General features: G+C 39.8%; 1 protein-coding gene across 4 annotated transcripts in view; it reads left to right on the forward strand.

The window, feature by feature from the left end:
• Positions 1 to 25,660, forward strand: part of NCKAP1 (NCK associated protein 1) — a 49,248-nt gene that overhangs the window by 5,196 nt on the left and 18,392 nt on the right. The window contains exons 2-14 of one of the 4 annotated variants that reach the window (XM_079976652.1): positions 3,285 to 3,302; positions 4,754 to 4,864; positions 13,212 to 13,304; positions 13,568 to 13,624; positions 14,274 to 14,416; positions 14,512 to 14,602; positions 17,215 to 17,352; positions 18,652 to 18,700; positions 20,804 to 20,960; positions 21,473 to 21,529; positions 23,176 to 23,272; positions 23,404 to 23,510; positions 25,370 to 25,502. In XM_079976652.1, the coding sequence (XP_079832778.1) occupies positions 3,285 to 3,302; positions 4,754 to 4,864; positions 13,212 to 13,304; positions 13,568 to 13,624; positions 14,274 to 14,416; positions 14,512 to 14,602; positions 17,215 to 17,352; positions 18,652 to 18,700; positions 20,804 to 20,960; positions 21,473 to 21,529; positions 23,176 to 23,272; positions 23,404 to 23,510; positions 25,370 to 25,502 (1,251 nt within the window). The remainder of the gene's footprint in view (positions 1 to 3,284; positions 3,303 to 4,753; positions 4,865 to 13,211; positions 13,305 to 13,567; positions 13,625 to 14,273; positions 14,417 to 14,511; positions 14,603 to 17,214; positions 17,353 to 18,651; positions 18,701 to 20,803; positions 20,961 to 21,472; positions 21,530 to 23,175; positions 23,273 to 23,403; positions 23,511 to 25,369; positions 25,503 to 25,660) is intronic. The other 3 variants (XM_079976653.1, XM_079976654.1, XM_079976655.1) reach the window with 3 other exon arrangements.

The raw sequence follows: 25,660 nt of genomic DNA on the forward strand, positions 1-25,660 counted from the left end.
ATGAGCGCACAACCCTAGAGTCTGTCAAGACTGGCCCGTACGGGCAGGGGTACCTTTACCTTTTAGTGTAAACCAGAGGTCAGCAAACTTTTCCAGCAGGGGGCCGGTCCACTGTCCCTCAGACCTTGGGGGGCAGACTATATTTTAGGGGGGAAATGAACAAATTCCTATGCCCCACAAATAACCCAGAGATGCATTTTAAATAAAAGGACATATTTTACTCATGTAAAACAGGCTGATTCCTGGAACGTCCGCGGGCCAGATTGAGAAGGCGATTGGTCTGGATCCAGCCCCCAGGCCTTAGTTTGCCTACCTCTGTGTAAACCCTCATTTTCTTCCTGTCCATTGGCTTGTAGAGGGTAAATTCAGTTGCACCACCAAAAATGCAGGTGTAAGTTTAACCAAGCTTTGCGAGCAGGACCAGTGAATGAAGGGAGTTAATAACATGCAGTATGACTTTGTTTTATATTTCTCCCTCCCTCTGCTATGAACATTCCCACTCTTGACAATGTCTTTTCCCCCTCGCCATACTGGCACAACTTATGCCAGCAGAGCTTTGTCTCGGATACACCCAGCTGAGTTATTTTGGTGTTTTAAAGCTAGCTCAACCAGGGCATGGGGAAATATGCAGTATTCTAACTTCCCCAGTCATACCAAGGTGTTAGGTTTGCATCTGGCTCAGACAAAATGAGAAACTGGCTTTTTTCAGCCTGCTGAAAAGGGTTCTTCACCACTGCTCTAAGCAGTGATTTGGGGTGATTTTTTTCTCAACACGTTTTTCCCCTTTGGAGAATTTTCCATTTCATAATTTCATTAGTAGCAAAGAATAGGTACCAATTGCAAATATTAAACAAGCATGGCAGTTCTAAAAAAGACAAGTAGAATGAATGTTAAATTAGGGAGTTAGAAAGTTTTCTGATGCAAACTGAAAATTTTTGCAGTGCAGATTACGCTTATTTGTATAAGAAACTTTTCAGGAAAATCCACATTGCTGGCTAATGGAAGAGCTAATTGTTAGTATAGAAGAAGGAAATATATTTACTTGGAAATACCAAGACATTCATAGTTTACTAGTGAATGCATTTTTTCTTCATAGCACAATGCACAAATTATTTTTCAATGTAATATTCTGATTTTCCAGATGAAGTCTTTCTCCATGCCTATTTTCTCATGGGAATAAATTGTTTCTAAGGCACAGCTCTTGTTGTTCTTCATTGGATATACTGTGGCAGTTGTAATCATCTTCTCAAACTTGGGCCTTAAAAAAAAAAATAGTAGCCTTTGTCATCAACCTCAGCCTACCAGGATCTGCTTTAGGTGTAGCTAGAGGAATGAATCTGGTTTTTGATTTTTAAGAAAACAGCTGCAGTATCCATGTTACTAACCTCAAATATATTTTGAAATTCCCCTGAATTTAATTAGTTGTTGGCTATATGATGTGTGGGCTTTGTAGCAAGTTGAAAATACCAATGGAGATGTAAAGTCAGGTGTTTGCTTATCTAGATTGTGGACATAGTTCAAAGGCAATTAGTTTAAGAGCAAATGTTGCTCTTTTATATAAACTAAGGATTGTAATGAATCATTGTATACTCTAAGGTTACCAGACTTCCCTATTTCCCGGGGACAGTCCCTGGATTTACAAATCAGTCCCTTGACAAATCCACTGAATTCAACTGAAGTTGAAAAGTGTCCCCGGATTCATTGAAAAAAAATCTGGTAACCCTAGTATACTCCTCTTTCAAAGTTTTCATGCTGCAGCCCCCCCTGCAATTACTAGCCCCCTCATACACTTTTTTTTACCAGTGTGCCTGAATGTATTGTAGATAAGGGCCCAACTCTGTTCTTAGTTACAAAAGCTTCTCTGGTTACTGTTGAGATCTGTCGACTGACTGACCTCTTTTTATGACAGTTGGAATTGTTGGTATTGGGAAGTTGCTGACTAAAGAATTCTTCTGCATTTACAACAAAACTAGTGTGTGCTATAATATGGCCTTGCTGCTGTTGTACCCAAACACTTCAATCTACCTCCTACTTGGCTGCAATTCTAATTCATCACAGGCAGCTACTTGAATATCTGACAACTGAAGCCATTAGTTCAGGGGTGGCCCTCTACATGTTGTTGGATTTGAACTCCCATCTGTCTTAGCCAGCTTGACCAATATTAGAAATTAGAGAAGCCAAGCAAATGGTGCTCCATCTCACTTTTGAGGGACACTGTAGACCAGGCATAGGCAAACTCGGCCCTCCAGATGTTTTAGGACTACATCCCTAGCTACATTCCTAGCTAACAGGACCAGTGGTCAGGGACGATGGGAATTGTAGTCTCAAAACATCTGGAGGGCCGAGTTTGCCTATGCCTGCTATAGACTAAACATTAGCCAAACTGAAATGTTAAACTACATATAAAATCATAGTTTTAGATTTTATTTTATGGTTCTCTGTATGGCATACCAGTGCACATGACATTGTTGTAATTTCAGGTTTTAAAAAAATATGTAAATATATTACTTGGTTGGTTTAAGAATGGTAGCCAGTGTGTTTTTTCTGTACTGTATAGGAAACAGGCATGTTAACTAACTCATTTGAAAACCATCCTATGTAAATATCAGACATATTTTTGAAGATCATAGCTGTACAGTATTTCGTATAAAGGTAGCATTAGGATTCCACTATAATGACTGTTTGTTTTTTCATTCTTGGCTACCGTTTCTATTTCAGGTATGTAATATTTCACTGATAGTTGCTCTCCTAAAAATTGCATGTGCTGTTTGCTCTAAACTTTGTTTCTTTCCAACCTATCCCTCTTGCTCAGAACAAATATATTGGAAGCTGATGTGATACAACATTTTGTGCACTGGAAATTGTTGTACACACATTTTGAGCACCAAATATGTAATAGAAATAGTGCCTTTTAGAATGCTGCCTGTAAGTAGAAATATTTAATTATGCCAGCACTTGACTTTAACTTTGTTGAATATTTAATTATGCCAGCACTTGACTTTAACTTTGTCGAGTATTTACTCGAGTCTAATACGGCATTGAATCTAATGCACACCTCAATTTTCAGAACCTTGAAACCAAAAAAAGTATTTTCTGGTGAATGTAAATGTGCCATTGAATCTAATGCACATCTTAATTTTTGCAACATAATTTGGCCAAAAAAGGTGAGCATTTGATTTGAATAAATACGGTAGTTTGCTTTTCTGGACATGATGCTTGTGGGAATCCAAGAAATTTTTTGTTTATGTGTAATCTTCTCTCTTTTCATTGCAATGCTTCCCCAGCAAGGACAAGTATGGAAGGTTTGCAAAGCTTTTTCACCTTCCCTCTGCCCGCTTTCAGATCAGTCCCATACTTCATGACTTCTGTCTCAATAATTCACAACACAACTGTAGAAAAGTTAATAAGTGGCCATCTTGGCATTTCACTATGTTGTGTAAAAATGCATAGCATGTTATAATTTGCATGAGCCACAAATTCTCTATTAAATTAGAATTTTGTATCTAGGAAGGGATTTTGGAACAGAAACGGGATTGCTGCACAGCGTTCTTCTGAGTATGTAACAGTGGTGTGTTAATTACACAGTTCAACTATACACCATTTTATGTCCCAGCTTGTCTTGACTATATGTTAGAATGTAGCACTTTTTAAAAAAGAGTTCTACTTTAGTATGTAGCACTTTTTAAAAAAGAGTTCTACTGTTACAAGGGATCATAAATTTATTATGTAAACAGCTAGCCAGCTGTGTAGGAACAGAATTGTGTGACAGGTGATTTAGAGAGTAATGTCTTTTTTGAGATCAATGAAAGAGTAGATAAAATTTAAAATGTCCAAATTAATGTACAGATGGAGTCACCATTCAGTCTGGGGTGCAATCTGTTTGATACATGCACATTAGTTACAGTCTACCAGCAGTCCAATTACAGTCCTTCAGCAAATGTATGCAGCCGCTCTATACAAATTAAATTCATGCCCTAGGAAGCAAGCTGATAAGAAAATAGTATGTGGCGATGCAACTTGCCTGCTGTTTGTGCCATTAATAGTCAACTTTTTTCTTGCCACAGACCTCACTAACAGTAGACTTCAGTGGGGAATTACAATACCAAATCCACATAAATACTTGCTTTTTGTGATGGAAGTAACTCTTTGTGGGGCTGTGGCATGTTTGTAGGCCTAAATATAATGAATCTGGCTCTAGGTTCAGAAGCTGTGCCTAATGATAAGCTTGTTAAAATGTAATTTAAATAGTTCTACTCCATTTGAACTACTCCAAGTTCTTTAGCGTATTAAAGAGAAATCGCAGGTGAACTACTGTTAACTACATATTGCTTGGTTCTTTATTTCAGATAAATTATACTAATAATGCAATAAGCGCAGCACTGCCCTGTATAGGTGGTGACAGCTAGAGTTTTCTACCAGTTGATTAGCATCACTAAATACATGGTGAACCTACCTCATGCTTTACTTCTAGCCAAAGTTTCCATTTCTTCTTTTAAGACTGAACTTCCCCTTCACTGCTGTTCTGCACTAACTGCTTTGAATTTCCATGCATTTTTTTCCAGTAGAAGAGCATCTCTGTACTGTGTCACATTACATAGTCCAGCTGTGAGAATCCCCACTCATTTTTTTCACCTGCTCACTAAAAAGCTAAAGAAGTCTATCTAGTTTCTAATTGAAGATCAGCTAAAAGTATATAGTATTTAGTGAAAAGAATATATGTTTAGTTTCTTCTTCTTCTCATTTTCTTCCTTAGGCATGTGGAGACCCAAAAGCAAAACCATCATATCTTATTGACAAAAATCTTGAATCGGCCGTCAAATTCATTGTCAGAAAATTTCCAGCTGTCGAAACACGCAACAACAATGTAAGTAATGATACAACATTGTAAATATTTGGATTTGCTTGATAATTATTACCTGGCAGTTCTTCTAATGGCATTGCCCATTGGGTGGGATGAGGGAAGCACCGAATGATATTGACACTGGTTAAATCGCAGTGGTGTTGATAATATGCCAAAAGAACCAGTACCGTATAAAAGACAGATGTTCCACAGCTCCAGCTTTTTCAGTTGACTGAATTATGGGGAAAGAGTCCTGGATTGAGTTTTAAGATTTACAGTTCTTATAAAGGGACAGAAGCCTTGTGAAATTTGGAATATACTAATCCTAGACAGTGCAGGGCAGTTTTTCTGTAATCAGAATTGCAGTATGAGTATTTGTAAGATGATGAATTGATGGCAGAAATTCATATAAGGCTTTCAGTTGCATGCTACATTCCTTGGAGTGAGTGCTGTCAGTTTATTCTACGGACAGTGCATTGAAAGTCTACGTGTATACAGCTCAGTATATTAACAAACACATTGTGGAATAAAGCTCTGAGGTTTTTCTTAAGAATGTAAAGTGCTGCGTATCTTCACAGAAGATGGAAATGGCTTACTACTGGAAAACAGTTGACCAGGAGGCTTCCAGTTTAGGTAATCCTCCAAACTGAAATAGTTCCAGTTCCTGTGAAGTCAGTCTTAGAACCAGATGACTCTGCATGTCTCAGGAAAGTTGGAACAAGGGCATTACTTGACTTAAAGCAATCCATAACCTGTGGCCTTCCATAAGTTGCTGTACTCCAGCTTGCATCATTCTTTACTACTGGCCATGCTGGTTGGGGCTGATAGGAGTTGGAATCCAACAACTTTTTGGAGGTCTACAGGTTTCTCATCCCTGCCTTGTTCAGTTTCCTTGCTTGTCCCCAGATAATTTGGTTTTGCTGTTGCCGTGTTGTTCCTTTTATATTGACTTTCATGTCTTGAATTAAAATGGGATCAAAGCAATTTAAGACTGTTTACAACATTAATTGAATTCTGGTTGTAATGCAGTAAACTCTTCATAAACTAACTGTGATTTCTTTATAATGAGAATTGAAAGGAAGATATTTTTATATGTTTGTTTTCTTCTCAGAGGTGGAAAGGGGAGGCAAGTAATGGGTTTGCATGTTCTCTGCATGCGGTGAGTTTGCATGAGTGCTTGAGAATTCAAGTTTCCAATACAGTTACTAAGCACTGGTAATTTTAAGTGTTCTTCCCTCTCTTATGGTCATTTATTAGGTAATGTTAAAATACATCTAGTACTTTTTATTTCAGTGATACTGATTGCCAAATGTCAAACAGTGCCAGTTACTAAGCAGAGATATTTTGCCAACCCACAATTTCATATGTAACATCATATATTTAAACATAATGGCTTAGATCCAAAAGTGTTCTGCTAGCAGAGTATTATGTGCTCATGGAAGGGTTGTTTCTGATTTAGTGGAAGAATAATGTGAGAAAAGTGAGCTCCAATCCAGAGAAGTCCTTCCTTTTTGTGTAAGTTTTTATGTAAGACTTTACACAAGCACTTTCAATACTTTTTTATAACCCACTGGAGCCTGTATCTTCCTCATTCACCTTGTTTCTCATACAGTAATGCAATGCAACTGTGATACTGTTCTATGAGAAGTCTTGCACAAGAGTTCACAGAATAGCAATAATACATTTCCTCTTTTTGCTCGGAGTTCTTTGGATCAGAAGGATGCAGTGGGTGGTATCCAATGAAGTCTGTTGGCACAAGGACTTCTGTCTGCACAACATAATTCCCCCTCCCTCCCTATCCTCTTCTTCCCCTGCCCGGTCTTTCTGGGGTTTACCTCAACCCTCCAGAGCAGACTTGAGCAGGTGTGGGAGGTATTGCAGAAAGAGGAGAGGGAGGGAAAATGCTGTTGCACAAACTGAAATCCTTCCGCTAACAGAACTACTTTGTTGGATACCTCTCAGTATAAATATATATTTGACAGTTGAAGTTCTACTGATTTGTGTAGCAATTTTCTGTTCCACACATGGATCTTTAGTTGTTGTTTTTTTTAGCAATGGGCATTATTAACTTAGTTTCCAGTTTGCATAAAAAATATTTACTTCTAACAAAAACATGAAAAATGGATATCTAAAGAAAGTATTCAACTAGGGTAAATTTAAAGAAAGTGGCTGTATCCTTTAGAACAGAGCTAATAACACTTATTTTAGGACTATGTTAGACAAGTTGTACCTGTTTAATATTGTGTATCAGACACAAATGCTATGAAATTAACAAGATTAACAAGAATTAACAAGAAAAGCATCATTTTCAAAGGTGGAAGAGCTTGAGTTAGCGCAGGCATCACCAACCTGCGGCCCTCCAGATGTTTTGGCCTACAACTCCCATGATCCCTAGCTAACAGGACCACTGGTCAGGAATGATGGGAATTGTAATCCAAAACATCTGGAGGGCTGAAGGTTGGGGATGCCTGAGTTAACGCCTCCTAAGTATTCAAAACTTTGTTTTGAAGTGTGAGAAATTGAGTGAAAGTGTCTTTTCCTTTGGAAACTTGTGGGGAAACGTGTTGGTAGATGCTGTCAATTCCCCTTTTGTGTGTGTCAGGATCTTCCTGTAGTTCTTAAAATACTGACTTTCTCCCATGAGGTATAGAACTCTCATAGTTGAATATCAGGATCTAGAGTACAATTAAAACCAAAAAAAGTATTTGCTGGCGAATGTAAATGTGCCATCAAATCTAATGCGCACCTTAATGTAGCTTGATTGTAGGTGAATTAAAGTTTTTTCTTTGGATAGAAATAATAGAAAGTTGCAACTTTCTAAAGGAAAATGAGAAATAGGTTTTGGACTGTGAAACTGTTTTTTGAGTTATGGTACAAACTGCAGAAAGGAATTTGTTAGTTATTGTTTCTGCAGTAGTTATTGTTATTATTTATTACCCACACTTCACCCCAAGTTCCCAGGGTGGGTTACAGCAATTAGAACATTGCCTAATGAGATAAGAATAATTTGGAGAATGGGGTAAAGGGAAGAAATGTAAAAGGACAGGTATCTAAGGACTCTTAGTAGTATGGGAATAAGCAGTTCATCCAGAGTTCTTATGCTCTAGGGCTGGTTTTCAACCAGTGCGCTATGGCACCCTGGGGTGCCCTGAATGATGGTAAGGAGCGCCACAGGCAACACTGGTCTCTTTCCTTCCTTCCCTCCCTCTGATGCCCTCTCATGTCTCTGCCTCCCAAAGGCTTGCACAACTGTTTGTTGCAGCAGCCCTGGCTACAAGCTCCCCAGGCGAATGGTGTCTGTGGGGTTGGCCAGGGGATACTGGTTACCATGAGCTCAGGCAGCCTCAGAGTAAGTAAGCAAGCAAGCAGGCGAGGGAGCCCAGCCAGCCAGTCCACTAGACCTTGCTGTTGAGAATGAATAGACAAGTGGGAGGCTTGGCAGGCAGGTGTTGTGCTGGCCTTTCTTGTGCTTACTGTGTGCAAGGCCTCCCTGGAAGCTAAGTGCCCAGTGCTGAAGGGGAGCTTTTCCACCATGCAGGCCTGGCAGCACCCGCTGCTGTCACTGCTGCCTCCCAAGGTATAGTTCTGGCCTCATGTTCACCTTTGGCCAGTCTCTGTTGGGCCACCAAGGCATCCTCTTCCCAGGCCCCTGAGGAGACAGCTCTCTCTGGGGCAGGTGGTTCAGAGACTGGGGGCAGTGGCGACAGCTGCTTGAAGCACTCCCAAGGAGTGGGGATAGGAGAGGAGGTTGAGGGAACACTCCACAAGGAAGGGTGTTTGAAAAGGAGTAAGGGGCTGCCAGCTCTGCAGGCAAGGGGTGACATAACTGGGTTACAGAGCCCCACAGGGATGCTGCAGAAAGAATGTAGGTGATCAACGGAGCCGTGGACTCAAAGGGGTTGAAAAGCTCTGCTCTAGGATATCCTGGAATCAAACTGTAGTAAGTGTGCCATTGTAATATTTACATTGGGTGGTATGCATATTTCTGGTATGCCATTTGTCTTATCTATAAGAAGACAATTGAAAGGCTAAAACCTGTGGTGCTGTAAAGAGTTGAGGTACACTTCCCCCTGTTCTGATTTTCTCAGGTTTTTTTTATTGAGCTGTTTTGGGTTCCTGATACTTTCTGTACTCCAGCTCTCTTAAAAGCAAAACCGCTGAAATCTTCCCCTTTTTGAACTCTCTCTTGAAGGATTGTGTTAAATAAGTTTAAACAATCAGTTGCTTTTTAACTAGGAGCAAGCTGAGATGGTACTTTAATAGGGTTTATATCTGTATTTAAAGAGAAGCCCTCAGGCTAAGCATGCAAATGAGCCATTCTGGAATACTTGCTGTAACACTAAAGATCCAAGCTTTATTTTAATATTAGGTTGAAATCCTGTAGACAAGATCTTGAATGAATAATTTAAAACATTTGCATTTTTTCTGGCAGTGTAACTTGCAGAACAATACTGATATTATTTGATGGAATATTGGACAACTAGCCTATTTAGGCAATTTTTAGAAATCTATCTGAAATCCCACATGTAGAATAACTAATCCGCCTTGACCCTCAAACCCCCCCCCCATCTCGGTGCTGAGACCAAAAAGATGTGTTGAATCACAAGGCCCAGTGGAATTTTAGATAGGGATAGAAAATAACCAAACAACCCATTGAATATTGTCCACTTTTTGACTTGGCTTGCTTCTTTAAAGCAATTTTGCCCTGTTCTTTAACTGGAAAAGCTCTCTGGGGGGCTTACAAAGATTAGTAGTAAGAGAATCCCTGCGCTCAGGCTTACAATATGAAAGATATAACACTCAGTGAAAAAGGGATGGGAAAGGAGGAGGGAAAAAAAACCTCGGGCAACAGTTTTTAAAGTTATAATCAGCTGTATTGTAGAACCAGCTAAAATGGAAATAGTTCAGGTAGCCTGAGAGAATGGCTACCACCAGGTGACAGTGGACCAAAAGCAGCTGGTTCTCAGCAATGGTAACAGAATAGTAGTCAGATATCTGATTCTATTAGAACCGTAAAAAAAGAACAGGGTTAATTATACTAATTACAATAATTTGTATTAACCTTTGTTCTTGAGGACTTCTGACTTGTGCTGTTCACATACAGTCCTAGGTTATAGGTTATATGTACAGTAGGCTGAGTCCACTGTACATATAACGTTCACACGCTCACTCACTTCTGGTATGCTATCTGATATATAAGGCCAGGGTCAGATTACAGCCCGGCTTTAAACTTGCAGTTGGAAAAGTGGGAGGGGAGATGCTGGTGGGGTGCTCCAGGCTCCGTAGCAGTTCAGCAGCCAACCAGTTGCAAGTTTTTCTCCAAATGTTGGGGAAAAGGTGGTCATCATTCAACTCCCAAGTGATCACACACCTCTGCAGCTCTAACATTGGTGGGATGACTCATACCTGTCATCACACATGTTGTGGTAAGTGAAATTCCTGTTGCACTGGAATTTCCAGCTAATTCCCACCTCCCCCCCCCCCCTTACAAACTACTATTGAAGTCCTCCTCCCTTTCAAAAGCAGTGTGTCATGCAGTGTTTGGGAGGCCAGAGGGGTTAAAAAGAAAAGGGGTGTGTGTGAGTCTAAAGCTCTCTTGGGATCACGGGACTGGTTTTGTGGTTTTTTGAATCTTGGCATACGTTTCAGGTGGGCTGGCGTAGTTTATAGATCTAATTGGACAAAATTTCCTGGGAAAAAAATCATTACAAGTAGTCTGAGATGGGGTCTAATATTTTCATCAGCCCCCTATCTGAAGGCATGTAATGACTAGCATCAGTAACATTAATTCGGGAAAGGTATAAATAAGTAAATACTGTTTAAAGTTGAATTAATTACCAGTCTTGCTTTTTGACTACAGAAAACATAAAAAGCATAAAACATTTAAAACTGTGGTAAAAGGCTAAGTGGTTTGATAGCTTTGGTGAAATAAATATTTCTTCACTAAGTGATAAATATTTTCAGAAAACAACCTTAATTTTTGATACTTTTCTGTATAACTATTCTACTATAATATATAAGGATATAGCCATAAGATTGAATAATGTACATTGATACACTTAACTGCTCTTTGTTTCATTACCAGTGTAAAGGTGTGTACATTTTAATGTGGTTACGCTACTGTCTTATGCTGTATAATGCTCAGTGTGGTCTTTCAGTTTCTTTTCCTTGATCCGCCCCCCGCCCCGCCGTTCTTATTTATGTCTAGCCAGTACGATGTTGTATGATGTTATCCAATTGCAGAATGTGTGTGTATGATTGAGATATAAGTAATATATGTCAAGGGAGAGTTATTTAGCTAGATGCATATGAAAGAAGGTGACTGTGGAAAGGCCCTTAATCATATTAGACTTTTTATGTGTTCATGAATTGGAGAATCATACAGACCCTCCTGAATTTGGGCCCGCAATATTTACCTTTCATTTTTCTCAAAAGGTAAACTTTTATCAAGATTCTGTTGCTGATGCCACCCTCTTTTAATATTTTGATTATTCTATGGTATCAAAGTAGTTGAACTGGTCATTCATTTATTCCTTACATAGACCCAGATACGAGCAATGACAGCATTTCCTGTACAAAATACACAAGTCTAATTGGCTCTACATACTATTTAAACATAGATTATGCTGAATGTACTTTTACATGCAAAATATGTAAATTTTATTTTACATAAATATGCTGCCTGCAGGCTCCATTAGACTTCAGTCTATTTTGTACTGGAAATGTTCTTATTGTTTTTTGACTTTGATATATGATGTCTATGTAAAGACAAAGTAGAAATGGATGGCCACACTGACCTAGATACACAAAAAACTAGAGTGGCCAGGATTTTCAATATTGCAGTGGCCAGGAGTCATGAGATGCCAACCTTCAATTTCATAGTTCTGTTGACTGTGAGAACCAGCTTTTTTATGAAACAGGGAATGCTTTCCATTTTTGTGATCCATATGTGTATAATGAAAATTGAATTTGGGTAAAAGTCCCCCCCCTCTATTAATGTCAAATGGAAGAATGTAATTTTAAAATGTGATATTTATCAATGAAAATAAGTGAAAATCCCTGTGCAACTTTATGGAAGACATTGTCTATCTAGTTTATGCTTACAACTGTGTGGCATAGATGTGTTGGGTTGAAATACTCATCATAGATGTGTGTTTTTAAATGCTCTATACATTTGAAGGGCATGAAATTATTTTTTAAAAAATTAATATAGGAAGTTGAAAGAAGATGTTCTAATTCTTCGCTAGTCTTTTGTGTAACTTTATTCTTTCCCTTTCTACTGATTAGTTTGTATCCTGCAGGAATAACACATTTGATCACTGCTGAAAAATACAGTGTGAAAATCTACTTTTACAACTACTGAATATCCTTGTATTCATAGTCTCTCTTCCATTTCCTCACCAGTGTCTAACACGCTATCCTCTTGCTTCTTTTTCATCTTTGTTTCTTTTGTTGCTTGTGTTTTAATGTATATTGTGTTATATGGGACTGCTTAAAGAACCGTGACTGTATTTTATGTTTGTATCTACATTTTATTTTGCATGCTTAACGTGGCTTTGCCTGGATATTCTTTTTGGTAAGTTCTGAATTTAAAGCGTATTGTTTTCTCCGTAGTAAAATCTGTAAACTCTGCTGTCACCTCTTTTCCCACCTCAAGAAATCTGTCCTTATTTTCTTTCATGCTGATTTGTGCTCATTAATGGTTTTGCTTTGGCTAATTACTCGTATAACCAATTCCTTTTTAACACTCTCTAATCTCTAGTAGTTATAGTTAATAATGTTGGTACTAATGTGTACTAATTAGCTGGTAGTTGGCGCTTATTAGAAGAAGCATTTAGTTGCAGAATGTGGGCACCCATCACTTTCTTAACATGCTTGGAAGGATTGCATATAGCCCAAAGGTGTACCCTTGCTTCTACATTCTGCCCCCTGGCCCATGTGGATAGGGAGGTTTGCATGTGCAGCAGTGTGCTGCCAGTTCCTGGAATGGGAAGCTAGCTTGTTTGTTACTTGCCCATCTAGCCCTCCCTCTCCAGGTCAGAGTCTGGCTTGGATAGAGGTCAGGAAGGGGAAGCAGTCACTGGCTTCCTGTTTTCTTGACAATTGCCAGCAGAATGGTAGATGCTTACATCAATGGGAGGGAGAGTGACTTATTGAGCTTAAGGCAGGAGGAATTGTGCCCCTTAGTTTGTTCATATATTAAAATCACAACCATGAAGACCTTGCTATTGGAGAAATGCACTAAACATTTGATCCCTGTAAAAAATTGTGTACCCGCTTCTTGCAAGTACGATTCCTTGGCTTTCTTAAAATTATGCATTTGTTTCCAAGAACTGTTTAGTTTATATGTGTGTGTGTGTTTGATTTGTAGCAACAGCTTGCTCAGCTGCAGAAAGAGAAATCAGAGATTCTGAAGAATCTGGCTTTATATTACTTCACGTTTGTTGATGTTATGGAATTTAAGGTAAGGCACCTGAAGTACAGTTCAGCTGCTCTTGCAGGCCTTGATAGAATTTCACAACCATTGGCTGCAGATTAAATAATTTATTATGAATTGCTTTTTAAAAGTGCTTTCTATGTTAAAGTAATGGGTATTTTAAAAATTGTTTTTTTAAAAAACGTATTGCTGTTATTGGCTGAGGGTGTGTTTTTGGTTTTTTTTTCCAAATTCAGAAAAAAATGTCCAGTAATAATTTCAGATTTTTCCTTTCTCTTTTTGTTTTCAAGGACCATGTCTGTGAATTGCTGAACACTATTGATGTTTGCCAAGTCTTCTTTGATATTGTAAGTCCACAAAAGTTTTTAAAAATCCAATTGAACTGCAATTCTTAATACATTTACTAGGGAGCGAGCACAAGTGAACACATTGGGAAACTACTTCAAAGTAAACATGCATAGGATTACACTGCGCAGCTGAGATAAAAATGACCTGAGTCCTAAATAGTTTATGCCTTTAAATCAATACAAATAGTACGAAATTGTGCCTGGAAATGGACTGGGAGTTGATGTGGCTGTTCAAACATTGGTCTTGACCTATTCCTCTAGTTGCAGTAAAGGTGGAAAATGGTCAAATGATGCTGTAGCTCACTTCCAATGTATTAGTTTTGTCTGGGAGTTTTGATCCTTTATGTATGCACTGCTTTCTAACATAATTCTTGGAAATACCTGAAAAGGCCATTCAGCCTGGAGTCCTCTAAGAGTGAGTCCATTGAGTTGTGCTAACCTATTACACATTTTAGTGTTTAGTATGTGCTACAGTAAATAAAGATAATATATTTAAGGTGCTTCTCTATGTTTAATAGGTCTAATAGGTGCTAATTTTAAGTTGTGTGAGACGTTTCAAATGCATATGAAATGTATGAAGGATTAGAACTTGAAGATGATATGAGTAATCTGTTACAATACAAAACCTTTTCTTGTATTTCATTTCTAGACTGTAAATTTTGATTTAACAAAGAACTACCTAGATTTAATCATAACCTACACAACACTAATGATATTGCTGTCTCGGATTGAAGAGCGGAAGGCCATCATAGGGTTGTACAACTATGCTCATGAGATGACACATGGAGCAAGGTAAAAATGCATAGCACACTGAATGTCTTTTTTGTGATGATTGGGAGCATGTTATACAATGCATTTTCCTTAATCTCGTTTGTTGCTTTTTTTAGTGATAGGGAATACCCACGTCTTGGCCAGATGATTGTGGATTATGAGAACCCTTTGAAGAAGATGATGGAGGAATTTGTACCACATAGTAAAGTATGTATAAGCCTTTTTCTCCTCTTTCTGACCATTTGTCTGACTGTCTCTCCCCCCTTTTTTTTAAAAAAAGAGAAAATTGAGGATAAGCAGTTTTTAATAAAATTGACAAGCTTTCCCCTCTTTCTGTGTGCATTTAAAAGAATTAAATAGTTCATTTAGACAACCCAAACCCATGATAGTTTGTGAGGTTAATGGCAATTCTGAAGATGTCTACTTAGAAGAGGAAAGTTCCATTGAATCCATTGGGGCTTATTCCCAGGAAAGTGAGCGTAGGATTGCAGGCTTAAGTGTGGGACTAAGGTACCAAGTGTGGGCTTGAAAAGGTCAAGTTGGGGATGTGCATGCACAATGTTTCCCTGCACACTGATACTACTTCAAACCTTCCCATATTTAGAGAGAAGGTCTGAAGGGGGGTTCTAAGCACATTCAGGTGAATGCACTTAGAATTCCCCTTCAAACCCTCTCAAAATTAGAACACCTGAAAAGGGGACCATGCATATAAACATCCCACTTTTAGCCCATATACATTCTCCACAAAATCCTGAGGTCTGTTATCTTCACTTCTTGCCAGTGTTGCTCCTTTCTGTCCTACTCTGCCATGACTATCCACATCCTTGCAAAAAAAGCAGAGTAGGAAATAAATATTCCGTGCCCATGACAGTTTGAAGCAAGCTTCGAGTCTTTGAGAAATAATCAAATTGGTTCTTCATTTACATATATTTAGCTAAAGGAGGCTTTTCTGTCTGGTAGATACATTGGTTCAGCTTAGAAATTGACTGTAGGGATAACATGCTTATGTTGTTGTTGTTTAGTCGTTTAGTCATGTCCGACTCTTCGTGACCCCATGGACCAGAGAACGCCAGGCACTTTTGTCTTCCACTGCCTCCCGCAGTTTGGTCAAACTCATGCTGGTAGCTTCGAGAACACTATCCAACCATCTCGTCCTCTGTCGTCCCCTTCTCCTTGTGCCCTCAATCTTTCCCAATATCAGGGTCTTTTCCAGGGAGTCTTCTCTTCTCATGAGGTGGCCAAAGTATTGGAGCCTCAGCTTCAGGATCTGTCCTTCCAGTGAGCACTCAGGGCTGATTTCCTTAAGAATGGATAGGTTTGATCTTCTTGCAGTCCATGGGACTCTCAAGAGTCTCCTCCAGCACCATAATTCAAAAGCATCAATTCTTCAGCGATCAGCCTTCTTTATGGTCCAACTCTCACTTCCATACATCACTACTGGGAAAACCATGGCTTTAACTATATGGACCTTTGTTGGCAAGGTGATGTCTCTGCTTTTTAAGATGCTGTCTAGGTTTGCCATCGCCTTTCTCCCAAGGAGCAGGCGTCTTTTAATTTTGTGACTGCTGTCACCATCTGCAGTGATCATGGAGCCCAAGAAGTAAAATCTCTCACTGCCTCCATTTCTTCCCCTTCTATTTGCCAGGAGGTGATGGGCCCAGTGGCCATGATCTTCGTTTTTTGGATGTTGAGCTTCAGACCATATTTTGCGCTCCCCTCTTTCACCCTCATTAAAAGGTTCTTTAATTCCTCCTCACTTTCTGCCATCAAGGTTGTGTCATCTGCATATCTGAGGTTGTTGATATTTCTTCCGGCAATCTTAATTCCGGCTTGGGATTCATCCAGCCCAGCCTTTCGCGTGATGAATTCTGCATATAAGTTAAATAAGCAGGGAGACAAAATACAGCCTTGCCGTACTCCTTTCCCAATTTTGAACCAATCAGTTGTTCCATATCCAGTTCTAGCTGTAGCTTCTTGTCCCACATAGAGATTTCTCAGGAGACAGATTAGGTGATCAGGCACTCCCATTTCTTTAAGAACTTGCCATAGTTTGCTGTGGTCGACACAGTCAAAGGCTTTTGCATAGTCAATGAAGCAAAAGTAGATGTCTTTCTGGAACTCTCTAGCTTTCTCCATAATCCAGCGCATGTTTGCAATTTGGTCTCTGGTTCCTCTGCCTCTTCTAAATCCAGCTTGCACTTCTGGGAGTTCTCGGTCCACATACTGCTTGAGCCTTCCTTGTAGAATTTTAAGCATAACCTTGTTAGCATGTGAAATGAGTGCAATTGTGTGGTAGTTGGAGCATTCTTTGGCACTGCCCTTCTTTGGGATTGGGATGTAGACTGATCTTCTCCAATCCTCTGGCCACTGCTGAGTTTTCCAAACTTGCTGGCATATTGAGTGTAGCACCTTAACAGCATCATCTTTTAAAATTTTGAGTAGTTCAGCTGGAATACCATCACTTCCACTGGCCTTGTTATTTGCAGTGCTTTCTAAGGCCCATTTGACTTCACATGCTTATACTGTATCCAAATTCTCTAATATCAACCTAGTTATTTAAGAACTTACAATTTGCACTTTAAAATAATATTTTAAATTTTAAAATCCTTTGGCAAAGGTTGCAAGTTTGTGAGGCAAGGAAAAAATATATCAAGTCCCGGCATTTGTCTCATACAGCGTTGGATAGACATGAAATTCATGACCATTAGATGCTTGAGAGTACTGTAATAATGGAATAGATTAGAAAAACGTTAAATTGTATTTATTGTACTTAACTGCTAATCGTTCAAAACAATATGTTTGTATTTACTGTTTTCTAGGCTCTTTCAGATGCCCTAATCTCACTCCAGATGGTCTATCCTCGACGAAACCTCTCAGCTGACCAATGGAGAAACGCACAACTCTTGAGCCTCATCAGCGCTCCCAGCACAATGCTTAATCCTGCACAGTCAGACACGGTACGATACTTTACTTTGATTCAATTCTGTGGAACTTAAAGTTTGTGAGGTTTGCTTTTGAAAATTCCCAGCTGAGGTTATTCATTCTCTCTCTCTCTCTCTCTCTCTCTCTCTCTCTCTCTCTCTGTGTGTGTGTGTGTGTGTGTGTGTAATGAGGCTAGACTCCCCCTGAAGGAACAAGTGTGCACTTTGGGGGTACTTCTGGATCTACTGTTACTCAAGGCACAATTGGCCTCAATGGCGCACAGTGCCTTCCATCAGCATCAGCTGGTGGGCCAGATATGACCCTAACTTTTGCTGTTTGCACTCTAGTAACCTTTAGATTAATTACTGCCATGTGTGTTATATGTGGGGCAGCTGATGAAGATGGTTTAGAAACTGCAGCTAGCACGGAATTTGGCAGCCAGATTTCTGACTCTGATCTGAGTGTCTAGCACTAATTCTGTTACAACTGTGCCAGTTACCAATTATTTTCCAAACTCAATTCAGAGTTATGTTTTTAATATATAAAACCTTATGCAGCTCAGGACCCAAATACCTCAGGAGTTAACTCTGCTCATATGAACATACCTGAGCTTCATTCACCATCAGAGACCCTTCTCCATGTGCCTTCTCTGAGGGACGTGTGGACAAGAAGTGGAGTCATGTCATAATCGATATGGGATATGTCCTCAAAGTGTCTTGCAAATGTGTTGCAGCATTATACCAAAGGTTCTGTTGCATCTGCCCCGGGCCAGATTTCCAAAGCTCTGCTGAATGACACTGAGAAGATGCAGAAGAATAGTTGCTTAACCACAGAGTAGGCCCAATAATAGTCTCTTGCTAGTGTTTGAATAACCTTCCCATGAATTTTACTCTACCTGTCCTCCAGCTGTCTTCCCACTGCCTCAAAGCCAGAGTGAGTAACAAGTGGATCTCAGATCATTTAAGATCATTTTGATCTGTGTGCCTCATCAGGCTGCTAGGTCATAGCATAGATTGTCCATTTGTTCCTGGAACCAAAAAGATGTACCATAAGCTCCTAGAGTTAAAACTGAGCCCAGCATATGGACCGTGCCTTTCCAGGGTGTGTCCACACAAAGGATCAGGAGGAGTTGGTTTAGAGCAAACGTGGAGAAGCCCTGAAAGTGTTCTTTAAACCCTTTTGTACCCCTGAAGCAGCCCTTCCCTAAATAAATGATTCCACTTAGAGAGCTGTTATTATTTCATCAGTCTTGTTTAAAGTATTGTACCCAGAGCTCATGTATTAACTAGATTGCAAAGTGTCATTTTCTGATGACAGCTTGTTTTTACAAACAGATGCCATGCGAATACCTGTCTCTGGATACAATGGAGAAGTGGATCATATGTAAGTTTGATGTTCTACTGAAGTGCTTCCTGTTTCTTTACAGCTGTTTTCATGTATAATGGAGCCACGAGGTCAGTTCAGATGTAACAGTGCCTACCTCTTAGCCATGGTTAAGGGAGCAGGAGCACTCATTCTGTCTCCCAAGGCCCAGTCTTCATATGTGCAAAATGCACACGTAGCTTAAACCATTGCTAACCAACATAATTGTAACCAAGGTTTGGTCTTTATCAGGATTCCTTAACAATTTTCAAACCCGGTTTTAAAACAAACTGTGCTTAGCAATAACCATGGCTAGCATTGGTATTGACTTAGCTATTAGCTTAGTGAAGATACTGGGCGGGAGTGTGCAGGGAGCTCATATACGGGAGCTAGGCTGAGGCTATTCTGATCTCATTATCCCATTAATAAAAGGCAATGTTACAATTGTGTAAGCTCTAAGTTCTGAGGTATTGGAATTTTGTAAGCATGTTCCAGAGCTAAGCACTTCTAATTCCATTGGTATCTACGGGGAAGTAATAGAACTTTTAACTACTTAACTTTGGCTGGATTTTGTCCTATGGGTGAGATCAAACATCACGCCAGCAGATGCAATTGGACTTTCCCCTTCTCTTTTCCCACCCATCAAATATGTTCTCACAGGTTCTCCTAAATCTCCAGAGGAGTTTTTGAAGGGTGGGAGCTGCAGGGTGGAGGAGAGAAAGACTCCTTTGCATGTTATAAAGTTCTTTGTGCAAGTTGACACCGTTGGCTGTTTCGTTACTGTATTTGGGCAGTTCAAGAGTACTTATACATGCTGTAGAATTTCATTTTGCAGCGTGACTAAATGCAGATGATGTGCTAGAAAAAAGATATACTATTTATGGGTAAAATGCACATTTATGGGTAAAATGTTTTGCTATCGTATCCAGTAGGGCGGGACCTGAGCCTCTCTTTCAAAAATTGCTTCCCATGTTGATGTTGCAAATTTATAATCAGATTTATCAGCATTTCTTTCTACTGTGCATTTTCTATATTAAGCCTTTATTCCTAAATTGATTATTGTGAGCTGTGGACTTACGTTAGGATACTTGGGCAGCATCCAAACATTTCCACTGGCACAAGCACTTTTGGCCACACAATGGAGTTTCCTTTACTCATACTCCCTCATGTGTCGCCTTCCTAATATGTTCTGGGTTCCCTCACCCCCCCACCCCACCCTCTGGAGCAGATTCAGATAGTGGGGAAAGGAGAGGGCAGGGAAATTCCGCTGCACAGCCAAAAGCTCTTGTCCTAATGGAACTGTTTAGCTGACTACAGTCCATTGACTGTTGAATGACAAGTAGGTCGAGGATTTACCTGTTAGTTGCAGTAAAATAAATCTATGGGGAAGACCACACATGTGACAGAGCAATCTCACTTGCATGCAGAAGCTCCTTTCTGTCTCCTGCCAGTCACCTTGTTGGGCTAGATGGACCAATGGTTTAACTCATTATAAGCTTCCCATGTTCCTATAAAACGGTGGTTCCCAAACCTCCCCCCCCCCATGGACCCCTTGAAAATTGCTGAGGATCTTAGTGGAGCACTTAATGATTTTTCAGCTTGTTATAGCAATTGTAATACACTGTGCTAGATGCTGTATGATTTTTAATTGTGTTTTTAGTGCTGCTTATTTCTTCTTACATTAGATTTTATTGCATTCCATGGAATTGTAGTACAGGGGAATCCCCACTTACATGGGGGTTCCATTTTGGGCCAGCCATGCGCATCACCGGGATGTGCGTAAGTGAGGATTGCCCCGTTTCACTTCTGGCCCTGTTCCACCCCCCTTTTGAACCTTTTTTCATGTGTGTCAGCTGGAACACACATGCTGATTGCATTCAAGTGGGGAGACACCTATACAGTTAAATGCAATATAAGAAATAGGACAAAGAATTAAAATACCATTAAAAATCAATATGAATATTTAATACAATGGATGTGTCATCTCCTATCTTCAACTACAAATCCACTGAATGCTGCAGACCACCTTAATGAAGCTTGTGGACCACTGGTGGTACAGACAACAGTTTGAATTTGTCACCATGACTTTTACATAATGCATAATTTTTCTTTCTCTTTTCAAAGTTGGGTTTATTTTGTGCCATGGAGTCCTGAACAGTGATGCAACTGCTTTGACCCTTTGGAAGCTTGCTCTTCAAAGCAGTTCTTGCTTGGCTTTGTTTCGGGATGAAGTTTTCCATATTCACAAAGCTGCAGAAGACTTGTTTGTAAACATAAGAGGGTACGGTTTTTGAAATATAGATATAGATTAGATTTTATTGCATTCGCTATATATATGCATATAGTGCCAAATGAGAGATAGATGAACAAGAGAAGTCTTGTGGAATTCAGTGATATCTAGGGTTGAGATTGAGAAAGCAGCAGCATCTTGCATATGCTCTCCCTCCTTTTACTTTCCTCCACATAAAATACTCCACTTTCCTTTACCCAGGTTCTTCATTGTGCTTGAATTGGGGTTTTTTACACCTAATTCTTGGAGTTGCTTTAAATTTAAACTTTGCTTTTGGTTGCATGCCTTTTAACTTTGTTCAGAAATTGAAGCCTAGCTCTACGTTCACTTATTCCTAAGTCTGAGATGGCATTTGATCTAAATACAGGACCTTAACTGACCCGTTGGGAAGCCTTTTTCCAGGAACTGGTTAGTTAAAGGAAAGTTGCTCTTTCTGATGCAATTGTAGAGAGATGGGAAGTCTTTATCACCAATATGTTTATACATTTTGTTTACACTTGCAGCTATAACAAACGTATTAACGACATAAGAGAGTGCAAGGAAGCGGCTGTATCACATGCGTAAGTGTACTGTAAAATATGTTTTTATAAAATACTACTAATTACATTTTTCAGTATTTAGCCAAACTATACAACTGTATAGGGACGCAGGTGGCGCTGTGGGTTAAAGCCTCAGCGCCTAGGGCTTGCCGATCGAAAGGTCGGCGGTTCGAATCCCTGCGGCGGGGTGCGCTCCCGCTGCTCGGTCCCAGCGCCTGCCAACCTAGCAGTTCGAAAGCACCTCCGGGTGCAAGTAGATAAATAGGGACCGCTTACCAGCGGGAAGGTAAACGGTGTTTCCGTGTGCAGCTCTGGCTCTGGCTCTGGCCAGAGCAGCGATGTCACGCTGGCCACGTGACCCGGAAGTGTCTCCGGACAGCGCTGGCCCCTGGCCTCTTAAGTGAGATGGGCGCACAACCCCAGAGTCTGTCAAGACTGGCCCGTACGGGCAGGGGTACCTTTACCTTTACCTTTTACCTATACAACTGTATCAGCAATGCTGAAAGATAGTTGCTTAAAAGCACCTCATGGCAAACAGAAGAATCTCTTGCTTGTTTTGGGTAGAGAGTTGCCAGTTTCTCTTTCCTCATCTGCTGCTCCTACATACTTGGAAGCTCCATCTCTCTGTAGCTGGTTTTGCTTCCTGTTCACCAGCTGGATCTTTCAATCCAAGCCTATATTTTATACAGTGAATTTCACTCTGTGTTCCCTTACATTGGGAATGGAGAACTTCAGGGCCAGGGGCCAAATGTGTCTCTCCAGACCCCTATCTGGCCCTTTGGAGTCTCTCCGGGTAACCCCCCCCCCCAGGCCACATCCCTTGCAGTTCTGGAATGTGTCCTTGAACTCTGGTAATGCTGCTTGGATGGAGGGCAGAATGGTTGCTGTGTGTAGCCTACTGTACAATGGTAAAATTCATATTGAGAACTCTTCCTGCTTTGACCTCTGGCCCCATCCACTATGGGCATGTGGCTCATGGAAGATTGCCCAGAAAAGAATTCAACCCTGGGATGAAAATCATTTCCTACCTTTGCCTTACATAGAGCTATAGAGCTGGAAGGGACCCTAAGGATCATCAAGTCAAACCCACTGCAATGCAGGAATATTCAGTTGTCCCATACAGGGATCGAACCTGCAACCTTGGTGTTATCAGCACCACCTTCTAACCAACTGAGCTCTCCAGGCATGGCTGGTCTGATCTTGGATATTATTATTTAGTACAGGGGTGGCAAATATGTGACCATCCAGGTACTACTGGACTACAACTCCGATTATCCATGAATGTGGGTCATGCTGTCTGGGACTGCTAAGAGCTGGAGTCCAAAAAAAATCTGGAGAGCCACATGCTTCCCACCTCTTTTCTCAGACCAGTTTGCTGCATACATTACATAAAAGTCAGAGGCAATGTTCCAGCCAATATAAAAAAACTGTCAAAAACAGATTTTACATAACTCTTTTCTTTAAATCTTTATTTCCACTGGTAACATGAAAATGTAATGGCCTCACAAATGTATTAAAACTTGATCTTAAGGAGCAATATGAGAGGTGGTTTTTAAACACCATTTTTAATTGAGAATGCACTGCCATGGACTCTAAGCACAACTTGAAATGATTTTTGAAGTACAGTATATTGGTGATTAATTGCAGTATTTGTATTCTGAAAACAGTGGTTCAATGCACAGAGAAAGACGCAAATTTTTACGGTCTGCACTGAAAGAACTAGCTACTGTCCTGTCAGATCAGCCAGGACTGTTGGGTCCCAAGGTAAGTAAGCTTAGTAAATAGGAGGGAAATTATTTACGGGCACAATCCACAGAGTTCATTTCCATTTGCTGTACATTTACTTATAATATCTGCAAAGGGAAACATTTTAATGTGTGTTTGGTTTTTTCCAGGCACTTTTCGTCTTTATGGCATTATCGTTTGCTCGTGATGAAATTATTTGGCTTCTACGACATGCAGATAACATGCCAAAGAAGAGTGCAGATGATTTCATAGATAAGTACGTTTCATATCTGGTATATTTTAAAATTCAGATTTCTTGCATGATATGGAACCTACTGTTGCCAAAGCACTTTGATATAGTGTACTACTACTTGTTTTTCTTCTTATTCTTCAGGCATATTGTGGTCTTGATTGCATTAATATATGGAGGTTTTTTCCTTGACTTGGTTGATCACCGCTATTCCTATATATGTTAAAATAATGTTTCCCTTCGCTACTGTGGGATGTGAAAACAAAATTTCATTAAGATACATTTGTGAGTGTAATGAATGCAAAGCCATTCAGTTCAGAATAATGTGCTGGAATTCATATAGCAAAGGTCTCGTGTCTATCTAGCCATGTCCCCAAACTCAGCTCCTTTAAATAGTCAGCATGCATTGGGCAGGGTAGTGGTGAAAAATGCCACATTGGCCTTAATCCAGACAGCTTATGTAGAAGCTTCCCTAAAAAGATTTCAGACATTTTATTTGATTCTTCACACACCTGCTGCTACACTGTAGTCCTGCCTTGAAATGACATTAAAAGTGCAATCCTATACATGTCTACTTAAAAGTAAGCCCCATTTAATTCAGTGGTATTTACTCTCAGAAATGTGTGTATAGGAGTGCCGGCTAAGTCTTAAAAGCAGCTTATCATTCCTGTGTGTTTGTGTTTGCAGATCACAAACAAAAGTTGCGCTGAGCTTGCAACAGTTAGTTGCATAACTCTCTAGTCTAGATTGTAACCATTTCCAAAGGGATAACTCTTAGTCTGTTTCAGCAAAAGCAGCAGAGTCTTGTGACTCCCCAAAGTACATTCAATAATTGGGGGATAGTTTCCTGGTGTAAATATGAAGCCCTATATAGCAAGTTGTACAGTCACTTTTTCTAAATAAATTAAAAAATTGTCCAGTAGCACATTAGAGACCAACTAAGTTTGTTCTGGGTGTAAGCTTTCGTATGCATGCACACTTCTTCAGATACTTAACTGAATCTAGATTCATTTTTTCTGTCTTTGCAAATTGTGTCTGTATTGAAACTTCACTTTTATGTATAAACACATAGTTGAATGCCTTTTTTCCCAATCGGCATGTGGTTCTTCACATACATAAAGTTCCATAACTGATTTACGTTTACAATATGTAGAAAATCCTGATATCACAACAAAATAAACGAGTAGTGGCAGGCCTTTAATAGTTGTCCAAGCTTGGTCTGCTAAGATAATACCTTCAGGATCAGTTTGGCGATAGTAGTCCAGGATCCTGGAGGAATGTTGCCTTCTCTTGTGGCTGTTCAGCACCCAGCAATCTGCTCCCCAAAACAACACATACTTTTCTAATCAGAGCAATGTAAGAGGATGTGTGCCATGCACTTTTATTGATTGTCAGTTCTAGAGGATCAACAGGAACATTTGTCCCATAGGTTGTTTTCAAAAGTGTTTCTTTTGAACTTCAAAGCATGTTGTGACCCAGCCCTTAACATTTTCTGCAAGTAGCTTCCCACTGGGCTTGAAAACAAGAGTGGTGATGTCAGCAAAACCATCCCTCTTTGTTTTCTTAATTCCACCACTTCGCCCCCCTTCTTCCAAATATATCTTTTAATAGCTGTTTTCTTTAATTATGTGGGCTCACTGGGGCAAAGCTAGAGAGCTTTTTCAGTAATAAAGCGAATGTGTTTATTTACTTAATTATGGCTTTCCACATGTAGTTTCCCTGCTAGTGTTCTCTCTATCTCACTGAAAACTTGGATATACTTAAGTAGCAAATAACCATGATTTAAGGACCAATAAATAGCCTGAAAATGAGAATTTCACACTACTTGACATTTTTCACACATGCTTACATTAGTCAATATTCTTTGTTTCTCTTTCGTTCCTAAGGCACATAGCAGAGCTGATTTTCTACATGGAAGAGCTCAGGGCACATGTACGAAAATATGGCCCAGTTATGCAAAGATACTATGTGCAGTACCTATCAGGCTTTGATGCAGTTGTCTTAAATGAACTTGTGCAGGTAAGTGGTGAGGATATTGCTATAAAAAGGTTACAAGTACTGAATTAAGTACTGACTTGTTGATTTTCATCCTGAGTGAAGAAATGCTAAGAAGTTAAAATACCCTTTAAAGTATCCTGTAAGGTGTGAACTTCTATTAGGCAACCCAAAGACTAAAA

The sequence above is a fragment of the Podarcis cretensis genome (assembly GCF_951804945.1).
Source record: "Podarcis cretensis genome assembly, chromosome: 1".
Lineage (NCBI taxonomy): Eukaryota > Metazoa > Chordata > Lepidosauria > Squamata > Lacertidae > Podarcis > Podarcis cretensis.